This window comes from Delphinus delphis, chromosome 13 (genome assembly GCF_949987515.2).
Source record: "Delphinus delphis chromosome 13, mDelDel1.2, whole genome shotgun sequence".
Taxonomy (NCBI): domain Eukaryota; kingdom Metazoa; phylum Chordata; class Mammalia; order Artiodactyla; family Delphinidae; genus Delphinus; species Delphinus delphis.
The window spans coordinates 35,028,779-35,042,114 of record NC_082695.1 but is presented as its reverse complement, the minus strand read 5'-3'; the positions used below and the strand labels follow the sequence as shown (position 1 = coordinate 35,042,114).

Here is a 13,336-nt window from a genome sequence, read left to right as displayed (position 1 = left end):
CTTTTTTTTTTTTTTCAAACAAAGAATATCATACCCCATTACTACTTCATCAGTGATCCTTGCTGGAGAAGCAGCTAGAAAGCCTTTGATCCTCTTGAGAGAATTCTCTTCCCATGTTGCAATATGTGTATGAGACTAGATTTATTGGTGCCTCAGTTCTCACCCAAATAAAATTATAATACCTACTAAATGACTAAATATTAAATTTATTGGTATTCATCCTAAATGTTAAAACAGTAAAAGTTATTCTTGCTATTCTAGCTGTTATTTCAGATGACAATATATAGAGAAGCACTTGGGAAATTATAAAGTGCTATTTTTAATTTTAAAGTAAAAATTAATTTTAAATTTAATTAAAAAGAGTTAACAAAGTATCCAACTTCATCAGATTCTGAGCCTCAGCTTTGTAGATCTAGAAATTCAATTTTTTTTTAACCTGCAAAATCACAATTGACCAAACTTAAGGAAACGTTCACTCTTACCAAATTCACATCTGAAAAGGAATAAAAATGTATTAATTTACCACCACTGACACATCTTTCCAGTTACAGAAATACTCATACCCCCTATTCAGGGCACCCCTTCAGTATCAACCAAGTAGTAAGAAGATTGTTTAGTAAGCAGAGAATCAGCACAAAGGGAATTGGTTTATCTTGAGGGATGTGTACTTCATCTGGCTGTGGAGAATGCTGATCAGCCATCCTTGCCTCCTAACAAAGTACACATCTTCAGTAAGCAAAACACCTCAGAATTGCAAAATAGAGTATTATTTTCTCTTGGATAAATATTAAGAGTACTAATAGTCTACTGTTTAGATCTCTACTAACCATGCCATGTTTTAGCATGAAGTTACAATGTAAATTATAGCCTTTATTAATTATGTTCTGGTTTTCACAGCTAGATCTTGTCAGTTTAATTAGACTTAAATGATCAGCAATTCATTTAAATTTTTAATTAGTTAGATTATCCCTAAAGATGCTCAAGTTTACGTTTTATGTTGAATTATATTTATTAATAATCTTCCTTGTCTAACCTTCTCAAAATTCTGAAGATATGGGGTTTTTTTAACCATTTACTAAGTATCACCTTTATCCAAATTGAAGTATTCTTTTCATCCTTATTATTCACTATAGAAGTAGCAGACTAAGTAAATCTGTGCAGCATAATTAATGATATTCCCTAGGTTTGTATCTCATTTACAGGAGTTCATGTAACCACTTAGTGTTCCTGACTTTTATTTTTTTAATTCAAATTTAAATTTCTACTTAGAAAAATGAAATAAACTAAATAGAGAATCATGGCTTTGTTTTTAAATCTGCTTAACCCAATCAGTTGTTTTTGGACTACACCATAAAATGCTATGAGAGTTTCATGACTGGTGCCGACAGCTTTGAAGAGATGAATGCAGAGTTGCAGTCCAAGCTGAGTAAGTGTTCTCATTCCTAGAGTGCTTGCTTTGGGTCATTTAACTCCACTCAAGGAGTTGTAGCCCATCTTACTATGCCTAATGTAAATGCGTTTAGATGCCTCCTGATTTTTATCATAACTGTTTCTTTGGTGGAGAGGAGTAAAGGTTAAGCAGAAAGAATACTGGTGTTGGAGTCAGACCTGAGGCATGACCCCTTACTGACTGTGTGACGTTAACAAACTACTTAACCTTTCTAACAGTTTTGCAGGATTAGATGGCCATGTTTATAAAATGTCAAATGTGCAACCCGGAACACACAATATAATCAGCAAATGTTATTCCTCTTGGGGGATGATATCCCTGTGATATCCTTGCCTTATTATTTTAGAAATTAAAGTACTGGTTAGTCAAAAGATCTATGGTCTCTTTCAAAATTTATGTCACATAGTTAATGGGCTATGATATTTCCAAAGAAAGAAATTATTTTTCCACTTAGCTAATCTAGTGACATTCGGTATTTACTGGCTAACTTTAAAATATTCCGGAGTATTATTTTACATTGTTGTTCCTTTTTTGTAATAGTCTTGTATATAAAATGCCAGAGTGGTAGGTAAAATAGATAAGTTTAAGACGGGTAAAGCGATCCTCCAAAGACTATGGAATCAATCAAAATAGGAGATCACCCTGCCACTATTAGCACAAAAAGTGAAAGCATCCTCTTTTGTTTCCATGGGATATACTTTCCTGAAGAATAAGCGGAACAGGGACTTCCCTGGTGGCGCAGTGGTTAAGTCTCTGCACTCCAGTGCAGGGGGCCCGGGTTTGATCCCTGGTCAGGGAACTAGATCCCACGTGCATGCTGCAACTAAGAGTTCACATGCCACAACTAAGGAGCCCACGAGCCACAACTAAGACCCAACGCAACCATATAAGTAAATAAATATTTAAAAAAAAAAAAAGAAGCGGGACAATTTCAGCTTGTCCATATGAGAAGGGGAGCAAAGAAAATGATGTTGTCTTTTTTTTTAAGAGGAAAATTCATAGTGATCTAACACTGAAAGCATCTTTGCTTTGATATTGTGTTATAATTAATTAAGCATATGAATTATATTCATTTATTCAAACAATATTTATTATATACATACTGTATACCAGCCACCGTGTAGGCACCGAGGATACAGTAATGAATAAGAGGTAAAAATCTCTGCCCTTGTGAGCTTACCTTCTATTAGAGACAATAATCAAATGAACAACTGTAAGTCAAATGGTGATAAGTGCTCCGGAGGAAAATAAAGTAGGATAGGGAGGTAGAGAGTGTGGTGGACCAAAGGGAAGGGTTGCAGTTTTACAGACGGTAGGATGCCCTTCAGTGGGATGTTTTGAGTAGAGACTAGAGGAAGTGAGGGAGAGAGCAATGGTAAAAACCTGGGGGAGAATTTTTTAGGCAGATTTGAGACCTTATGAAGTTTCTGGGTTTTTTCTCCAGAGGATTTATTTAATGTAGATGCTTCCAAGCTGGAATCATTAGCAGCAAAAAACAGAGCATTGAATGAACAGATTGCAAGATTGGAACAAGAAAGAGAAAAAGAACCGGTTAGTAAACATGCTTATCTTCAACAGGCGTATACACTTACTTATACTCTTGGGTCTCCTTGGACAACACCAGCTGTTTCTTTATCTATTTTTTTTAAAAATACATTAAAAAAATAAGCTTAAAAGTTAATTTTTTTTACATAGGACAGAACTCCTAAGAAAACATGTTTGGTATCCCTAGAGCTTTGTTTTCCCTTGTGATCTGTCAGTCTTGGACTAATAGTGTTCAGAATATGATGAAAGAGTCTTACCTATTTACATAAGACCAAAAAGATCTTTAGAACAAGGTCCACATGTTATATACCTCTAGGGAGCACTACTTACAAGAGGCCCTGAGTTTTGTAGTTAGTGGAAAGAGAATGGTAATAAATGTGTTTATATAATATATTGTATCCAGAGGTCTTTCTAAAAGCTAAATGATAATATACAGATATCTAATTTTATTTTGTGTTTTATATTGCGGAAGCCCCTAGACTGTTCTGTAAAATAACAGATTTTAAATGTTTGTTCTTTTTCATTCTGGCCCTGGACTTTTTCTGTCCCAAACTGACTTCTGAAAAGTACGTACATCTTCTTAATTGGGTAATAACAGTAAGCTACCGTTTTAGTTTTTTTGACTCCCTCTAAAAGTGAAAAGGAAACTAATTTACCTTTCTCTAAGATGAATTTAAATAATATTGCTTTAACTTTCAAGTAAAGTATGGCATCATTATTGGCGAGAATAACTAATCGCACTTTCTCTTCTTTTAAAGAATCGCCTAGAGTCATTGAGAAAACTGAAAGCTTCCTTACAAGCAGATGTTCAAAAATATCAGGCATACATGAGCAATTTGGAGTCTCATTCAGCCATTCTTGACCAGAAATTGAATGGCCTCGATGAAGAAATTTCTAGAGTAGGTAAGCACAACTAATGCTGAAAAAGGTCATTCAGACTGGGATGGGGACCTGTGTGGGACTTATCACATGTAGAGACAGCTTTGTCGTCTGTATCTTTTTTGCCTCTAATGGTAATGTATCAGGCAACCAAGTTTTTAGTGACTTATGTATTAGTTTTCTGAGACTGCTGTAACGAATTACCACAAACTTGGTGGCTTAAAACAATGGAAATTTATTCACTCACAGAAGGCTAGAGGTCGGAAATCCGGCAGGGCCACACTTCCTCCCAGGACTATGTGGGAGAATCCATTCCTTGCTTCTTCCAGCTTCTGGTATCTGATGACATTCCTGAGATTGTGGCCCTGTCACTCCAGTCTCTGCCTCCATCCTCACATTACCTTCTGTGTGTGTGGGTGTCTCTCTTCTGACTATGTTAATTTCTCTCTGCCTTTATCTTTTAAGGACATTTGTGATGGCATTTAGGGCCCACCTCGATAATCCAGGGTAATCTCCTCATCTCAAAATACTTAATCATATCTGTGAAGACCCCTTTACTAAATATGGTAATGTTTACAAATTCCAGGGATTAGGACTTCCTATCTTTGGGTGGTCATTATTCAACCTACTACACCTTCTAACATGTTTTCAGACACCTGGCTTTTTAAAACCAAGAGGAACCTATTCTAAGAACACAAGCTGCCTGAATATAAATATATCTTCTATTCCACCTTGTAATTAATAAGCCAGATTTTTAAATCTCTGCTGGCCTCAGTCTGCTATATTTGCCTTATCCTCTATCACCACCTCTTAAGCTACTCAGCAGCTTAAGTTGATTGAAAATAAGTTGGAAAGATGCTAGTACTATAAAAGCCCAACTAAAAAAAGCTTGTTTATATCTGGTGTGCTCCTAACCTTGTTTTCATAAACACATATGGATCTTAATCATAAAACCCTGAAAATACTGTGACACATGAATTGATTGTTGCTTCTATGGTGCCAAAAGGAGATCGAGCCATTGGCTGGCAGTTTACAAAATAAATAAATAACTATATGGACCTACTATACTATTTTCCCAGACCTCAACCTGCTTCAGTTTTATTCTTTTAGGGTTTTACAGGCTGTATCTGTGTCATGTAGGAATTATGTAGATAGTCCTTAGGATATTTGATTTAGTTCTTAGTCTATGGAATATTGATCATCTGTCAAAAATCAAGGACAATAATTATCTGGAGTATTTGATAAATTGTTTTATTTTTTTCCAAATAAGTCTGATTACATATATTAGCTTTGCTGTAAACCAACTCTTTAAATAGTTTAAACTTGACCACTAATGTTTGTTCTCCATGACGACAAGGAGCCATAAACTAATTTTTTACTATAGCAATGTTTGTAATGCAATTAAATCAATACTTTATAATATTAATAATTTATCTTCCTTATTGGTATTTAATCTAGAGAATTTTTATCCTTCACACTTCTCTTGTGAGACTTTTTTTCCAGTAATGGCAAACTGGGTGGAAGAGAGAGAAATACTTCAGCAATCATTTGCCATTGCACAGTGATTTAGTTTGAGACAATAATTTGATAACTGTTAATCTAAAATATTTTATTCTGAATTTTTTTAACTTTCTTGATTATTTAAAGTCATTCATGGCCAAGAGTGTGAATGAGACATATGTAACTCTATAGATATTGTATATTGTGGATTTTTTGTGCCGATTCCTGTAATAAATGAAGTTTTACTTAAACCAACCATTAATTCATTTTGAGCTCAGGTGTGGAGCTTCCCAACTACAGTACTGCAATACGACTGAGTTATAACAAAGCCGAGATTTTGATCCTCTCAGCCCTCAGGATGATTTCTGTGACCCCTTTGGTCATGAGCATCCTCATCCATTTATCCCAGTCTGCTTAAAAATACTGTCATATTTTTTATAAGCTATGAGTCATAAAATGTTGGCATCACTATTCGATAGAACACCAAATATTATAAATTTGATAACTTTTCTTCCCCTTTCATGATCATTTGCTGTTTGTATCTTCTCTTGGTACAATATCATCGTTCATGATTACAAATTTTAGTAAAGCAAGAACCTAACCATTATGGTTGCTTAATATCTTATGAAACCACTGAAAATATCAGTGAAATAAGAATAAACTGATGTATGTTTATATAAATATTTTTTGTTTGTGAAAAACTTGTAGCTTTTCTGACTTTTTGCAGAGAATCACGTAGGAGTATTAAAAGCATTTTAACTGAACAATAGCAGACTATCTGTTAAGTCTAACAATGCTTAATCATAATCATTATGTGTGGGGGTCAACTCTATTAAATAACGGCATCACTTTATTTGTAGGAATTAAAGGAACTTAAATTTTTTCTTTTTCAATGCAGAACTAGAATGTGAAACAATGAAACAGGAGAATTCTCGACTACAGAATATTGTTGATAACCAGAAGTACTCAGTTGCAGACATTGAGAGAATAAATCATGAAAGAAATGAATTGCAGCAGACCATTAATAAATTAACCAAGGACCTGGAGGCTGAACAGCAGCAGTTGTGGAATGAGGAACTGAAATATGCCCGAGGCAAAGAGGCGGTATGTCATACCATTCCCAGAGTGGCACTTCATTCAGACTTACGTTTGTAAAAGTCTATCCCAGTTAAGAACAACTGAGTGGGTAGAATAAATTGGCTAAAGAGGTAAAATTTTTCAGCATTGACATTTTACTAAAAACACACTCATCCCTTTATGTCAATTCAGTAACAGCCCAATTTCTCTGTCATTTTTAAGGTAGCCTGTATTTTCCAATAGTGAAACAAGAAGTGAGCAAAAAAGTCTCTAAGGCCATGAAAATAACTTTCATAAATCCCAAGCCTTTCATTCCAGAAGTGGATATGAGTCACTTCTTCATTTACCTCCTCACTACTTAAACATTTATTTAACATCTGCTGTGTGCCACTTACCATGCTGGGCATGGAGGGGAGATAAAAAGACATAGAAGCTTAAGAAACTTCCATTCTAGTTGATATTTTCTACCATGAGATCAGACCTCCAATAGAGGTTTGCACAGTGTCCTGAGGGAGCATATAGTACACCTAACCAAGATTTTGGTGCGCATGGTGTGGGGAGATGGATGGAGGTTGATTTTAGAAAGGCTTCCTTGAAGATGTACGCCTGAACTGAATTGGGAGGTATAAGGGAGAGTTAGCATGGCAAGGCTAGGGGAGCCAGCAAACAAAGAAGTCTATGGGAAAGCTCAGGGAGAAAATAGCATGGTGCACTCTGGTACCCTAAGGTTTTCGTATGGCTGGAGCTTAGTAGCAAGGGACGGGAGCATGTGCAGAAGATGAGATTCAAGGATAAGCAGAGACCAAGTGGTCAAGATCCTTTTCACGTTTAGAAGTTTGAACTTTATCCTGAAAGCTCCAGGAAGCCTTTAAAATTTTTAAACAGATAAGATCATATTTCAGAAAGATCTCATTTTCGGTAATGTGAAAAATGGGTAGAAGGGAGCAAAACAGTCAGATAAGGATATGTGGCAGTAAGGTAGTAGAAATAACAAGCTGAATTGTAGGTAATGCTATTGGAGATTCATATGTGCTCCCTCATACTCCTGACCTGGTAATCTCTGTCCCTGTGTATTAAGGAGAAAAATATACATTTATAAGAAATAGGCTGTGGTGGTGATCCCAAAAGTCTTTGAACCTAGAATTTGGTAAACCTGTGTTAGCCCTGGATTTGCCACCACATGTTTCTGTGACCTGGGCGTGTCCTCTGACTTCTCATAGCCTCAGTTTCCTTATTTATAAAATAAAGTGTGGTTAGACTAGGTCGGGAACCTGAAATGTCACTTCAACAATTATTAATATATTTTCTCTCTCAAGCACTGTGTGGGAAAGGGGAAGTTATGAGTCTCTGGACTTAGGCAAACTCTGTTTAACTAGCGAAATCTAGCTGTATGAATGCTATGTTTGATTTGAAGGATCAGGCTGAAAGGAGAAAGTTATCTGGGAAGTGGGTAAGCAGTGGCCTATGAAGGGCAAGAGTAGGGCCATGGACAGTGAGAAGAAAGCCTTAGCGTACTGAGTAGGAGAGATATTAAAGAATGGTAGCAGAATGCAAAAGGCAAACAAACATTCCACCCATTACCTTTATTTCTAGACTGATTTTTATTCCACATGCCACCTCTGACTGGTAGTGTCCTTCTGGAGCTCTTTGTTGAGATAGACATTGAGGCTGCATCTACACTCATCAGGAAAGAGTGTGATGAGTTTTCACTGTCTGAATTAGCTGTGGGAAGGAGAAATGTGCCACATGTTTGCTCTCCCTGCAGTTAGGTGTGATAAAGTGCATGGGCTTGAGAAAGCTGTTTTATTACAGAAATAAAATCCTAGTGAAAAACAGAAGAAACTACCCCTGTGATCATTTACTGTAAGGACAAATAGACCTACATACTTTAGTTGTCCCTAGAGAGCTACTGTAGTAGTTGAAATGATTTCCTGATTTATTAATAAGGAATCTTAAATTTAACATATAAGTAGTATTGCTTTTGAGAGCTGATAAATTTTTGGAAATTGCAAATTATTTAATCAGATTCCGATAAGTACTTTTGCCATTTCATTCTTTCAAAGTATTCAATTTTATGGGTGGATAACAGCAATGAGAAACTAAGTATGTACTAAATGGAGGAAGCAGTATGAAAATAAATTGCCTAGACTCTGCAAATTCATTGATTTAATCAAAAACTAGGTACTGTATGCCAAGTACTGTTTTAGGTGTTGGGGATGCAACTGCTTTCATGGAGCATACTTTCAACTAATGGAGATGAACAAATAAATAATGTATGTCAGGTAGTAATAAGTGCTATGAAGAAGAGTAAAGCAAGAGGGTAGAGAAATTGGGGATGTTATATTAGAGGGAAAGCCTTTCTGATGATATAATTTGAACAGAGCCTTGAACAAAGGGAAGGAGACCAGGAAATGTGGAACATATTAGTAAAATATTTTTGTCAAAACAGTTGAAATAATATTTTGAGACTTAAGTGACTACATTTCTCTAATTTTGGATAAATGAAATATTTTGTACATTTACAAAACTAAGTTTGTTTCTGTTTCATAATTTCTCTGGTACTTTAAAAAGTAAATTTTAGTTAATACCTAAACATGGACTTTTATTCCAAACTCTTTGTCAGATAAATGGAGGAACAGTAGTATATTACTTACTAATTAATTATGGTGTTAAAACTATCCTACAATTTAATGTGAAAAAAATCTTTCATTCTTTATATTTTAAAACTGCCATTCTTACTACTAAAAATACTAAATTATAAACTCCTAAAAAAAATTATAAACTACTATAAAAATACTGAATTATAAACTACTAAAAAACACATAATTTTGTGTAAAACTGCCAAAAAATGCCAATTGTAAACCATATGGAATGGGGCTCTGGGTTTTTTTAATGTTTGTTTTTGTGTTCTTTTCTTACAGATTGAAACACAATTAGCAGAGTATCATAAGTTGGCTAGAAAATTAAAACTTATCCCTAAGGGTGCTGAAAATTCCAAAGGTTATGACTTTGAAATTAAGTTTAATCCTGAAGCTGGTGCCAACTGCCTTGTCAAATACAGAGCTCAAGTTTATGTACGTAATCGTGAGTACTTCACAAGGTTTTTAAATGATATGGTTGATGTCTGGCTCATAATATTTGTAAGTGAGAGTTTAAACTTTAGCATGTCCATAACTCAGGACTGAACATAGAAATACAGCACTGAAACTTTTTATCTTCTTTCCTCTTGGTAGTACAGATCTGCTCTCTATTGTACCTTACTCTCCGAATTATAAAGCCTTGTCTTCCTCTCTACATACTTCACCTATTCAACTATCCAATAAAAGATATGATTACATATAAAATAGACGCCAGGATTATAAAGACAAAAATGACCTGATACTTGCTCTCAAGTTGCTACTAGTCCCCTCCGCGAGAAAGACATAAAAATAAATACTATATACGTGCTTTATTAGAAGGCTTTACAAGGTATGGTAACAAGATCAGTTCTCAGAATTGAGAGAAAAGTCCCCACAGAGATGGTGAACGTGGAATGAAATCTTCAAAGATGAGATGTTTATGAGGGTGATCTGTGGAAAAGTTTCAGGCACAAGGACACACATGAAGGCATGAGATATAATAGAGCACTAAGTAACACCAGGAGTCAATAATGAGAAAACTGCACACAATTTTCAAATATAGTCAAAGGTGTAATTTGGAGAAGAAAAATGTTAATTTCAACTTCTCAATTATTCACAGATTTTAGTATTTTAGTGGCCCCCCAAAAAATGTCAGTTTTCAAAATAGTTTTTAATAGAAGCATGTCAATCGAAGTCTAAAGCCATGCATTTTTTTTCCCCTTAGAATCACTCATTTATCCCATAAATTATTTATTGAGTACATACTACGTTCCATACCTGCTAGATGCTGCAAATAAAATACCCGGAAAGAGGAATTTCCTGGTGGTCTAGTGGTTAGGACTTGGCACTTTCACTGCTGGGCCCAGGTTCAGTCCCTGTTCAGGGAACTAAGATCCCACAAACTGTGCAGTGTGGCCAAAAAAAAAAAAAAAAAAAACCTAGATACAGTTCCTACTTTCCCAGATTACAGTTTGTTGGTGGACAGACTTTGATTAAATAAAGCTAAACTCATTTTTAATAGAAAAAAATGCATCCAGTAAACATTTAATCTTTTACTGTATTGTTTCTCAAGCAATAGCTAGGTAGGTAGATAGATAGGCAGGCAGGCAGATAGAGTTTACTCACCTCTATTTTGAGTAGTTTTTCATGCTAGTTCAAGAAAACAATTTCCTGAATTAAATTGCTGTAAAAAAGATTACCTGGTTCAGAAAGAATGCATATGCTCAGAAAAGAGGGAAATTTTTTTTTTGGCTCCCTGGAAATAGTTTTACATAATAATAGGACAATAAAAATAGAAATAGCATCAAGAAGATGCAGCCCCAACTGTTATAAGTAGTATTTGGAGAAAAGTTCTTAAAGAGATTAAAGAGGCAATTGCATCTCTCAAAAAAGAACAGCCAAAATTAAAACTCAGCAGTGACTTCAAAAGACCTACTGAAAACATAGTAATGCACAGGGTTTTCTTTTGGAGTGATGAAATTGTTCTAGAATGAGAGTGCATTGTGAATGTACTAAATGCCACTGAGTTGTGCACTTTAAAAGAGTTAATTTTATGTTAAATTAATATTTTAACTTAATTATTTCAGTTTAACCATTTTAAAGTGTGAGTTTCATCTCAATAAAAGAAAAAGGGGAAGGAATGAAGTACTGTGTTCAAACAAAATCAGTAGAATAGAGGATAAATATAAGAAATGCAAGCACGTAAGAGCTTGTTGGTGTACATGTGGAGATGCAGGGAGAGTGGCATGCCCAGAGAGCATAGAAGCGCTGCATCTCTTCCCACATACCTTGCCCTATGCATCTCTTCCATCTGGCTGTCCCTGAGTTATATCTGGACACCCACCTTCCATTATTCACGGATCAACCCACCCCAGATCTCTCACAGTAGTGTGTTGTTGGGGAGGGGGAAGTTTCCCTCTCCCAGGCAGTTTTGACAAGCCAGCCTGGAGAAATCACCAGCTGGAAAACTACTGCCACTGAGAGATCCTGGGATATCTGCCAAAGCAGGCAGAAAGTAAGATTTCTTGCCATGTCAGCCTCTAGGGTCTCTGACTGCAGGATCTGGTGGAAGGGAAAGTGGTGAGAGTCCCTTTTCTCTCAGTTTTGTTATAAGTCCTGCCACAAGAACTCAAGAAGGGTAGAGGGGGAATTTCCCTCTCCCTGACAGTGTTGAGATCTTCCTCGTTCCTTTTGTAGCCTCAGTCCTACATTGTGTGGCTTATTCAACCAGTCCTTGCTGATGGACATTTGCCATGTTTCAAGTCTTCTACAACAGAGTTAGAATGAGGAGCAAAAAAATAAAGAAGAGGAACTTACTTGGCGGTCCAGTGGTTAAGACTCTATGCTTCCACTGCAGGGGGCACGGGTTCAATCCAGGGAACTAATATCCCGCATGCCACATGGCGCGGCCAAAAGAATAAATAAGTAAAAATAAAGAAGAAATATAAGCAGATAATTGTAAGACTAAATAATTGAAAAGGATTAAGAGAAAAATGATGCATCTAGAGAGCATAGCATAAAAATAAAAACTACATATAAGTTGTTTTCAAGTGTACTTCAATTAAACTAAGTGTACTTATAGAATGTTTAAATAATAGCAGTGAATTTCTAGAGTAGAGAAGCAAATCTAGAATTTTGCAATTATTCAAAACCAAAAGCAAGTTACATTCTATAGTTATAGAAATTGCATTAAAAATTTTTTGTTTTATTTTCTTACTGATGGTGTATTAGATTAAAGATACCATGGCTTCACTTTTTTTCTCCAAAAGATGCCTCATGAGAGAAATTTTGTAATTACATATGTCATATGTAACCCACATTCCTATGTATTTTATAGGTACCACTCAAAGAACTCTTGAACCAAACTGAAGAAGAAACTAATAAAGCTCTAAATAAAAAGATGGGGTTAGAGGATACTTTAGAACAAGTAAGTAATGAAACAGAGTCATTATAAACAAACATAACATTTTGTGTTTTCTGATTGATAAGGAATGAATTTTTAATAAAATATTATGAAAAATGAGAGTCAGGTACACCCTTGACCTAGAAATACTTGAAGTGACTTTTTAAGTTACTTAAACATTCTAAGCTTCCCATATCATTGATGATGAAGTGATATGAAACTGAGTAAAGCTCGCTTTTTTTCTAACGGACAATTGCCTCCTTTAACTTAAGATAATTTAGTAATATTCCTTTTTATAGTAAAAGGGAATTGAGGAGACTACCATAAAAGTAAGTATGTTATCATTTGCAGTTAGAAGCTAACTAACTATGATACATTAAGAGAATTCCATTTACCAGATTTCTCAGGACCATAGAATTCAGGGAGATTCAACTTTAAATGTCTATAAAAGTCTATTTCCAAAAGTAGTTTCAGAAAATTCCTGCTTCTGAGATACTTGCAACATAATATCACCAATATACCTGAGAAAGAATACTATTATATTCAATAACCTTTAGAGTAAACATTGTTGATTAAGAAAAGTTAAAAAAAACTTCTCAAATGCAAGCAAAAGGTATTATTTATATAACACCAAACAGTTAAAGGAAACGCCTAGCTAATTCAACTTTTCGAGAACGATTGTGTTCTGGCTAACAGATTTCAAGATATAAAAGAAATCCTGTCTTTTTTGAGAATACAAACATTTATTTTCTCTCATCTGGAAATAAAATCTATGCATTTCACAGATAACTTTTAAAGTAATTTTATATTAGAGAGAATTTTTTCACACCTCCCACAAACAGAAAATGTTGTTAGATAAGTGAA

General features: G+C 35.1%; 1 protein-coding gene across 1 annotated transcript in view; it reads left to right on the top strand.

Annotated features, from left to right (window-relative positions):
- NDC80 (NDC80 kinetochore complex component) overlaps nt 1-13,336 on the top strand; it is a 54,153-nt gene that overhangs the window by 21,186 nt on the left and 19,631 nt on the right. Inside the window, exons 8-13 of the mRNA XM_060029505.1 lie at nt 1,333-1,426; nt 2,895-3,001; nt 3,754-3,898; nt 6,273-6,478; nt 9,373-9,525; nt 12,407-12,496. Of these exons, the coding sequence (XP_059885488.1) occupies nt 1,333-1,426; nt 2,895-3,001; nt 3,754-3,898; nt 6,273-6,478; nt 9,373-9,525; nt 12,407-12,496 (795 nt within the window). The remainder of the gene's footprint in view (nt 1-1,332; nt 1,427-2,894; nt 3,002-3,753; nt 3,899-6,272; nt 6,479-9,372; nt 9,526-12,406; nt 12,497-13,336) is intronic.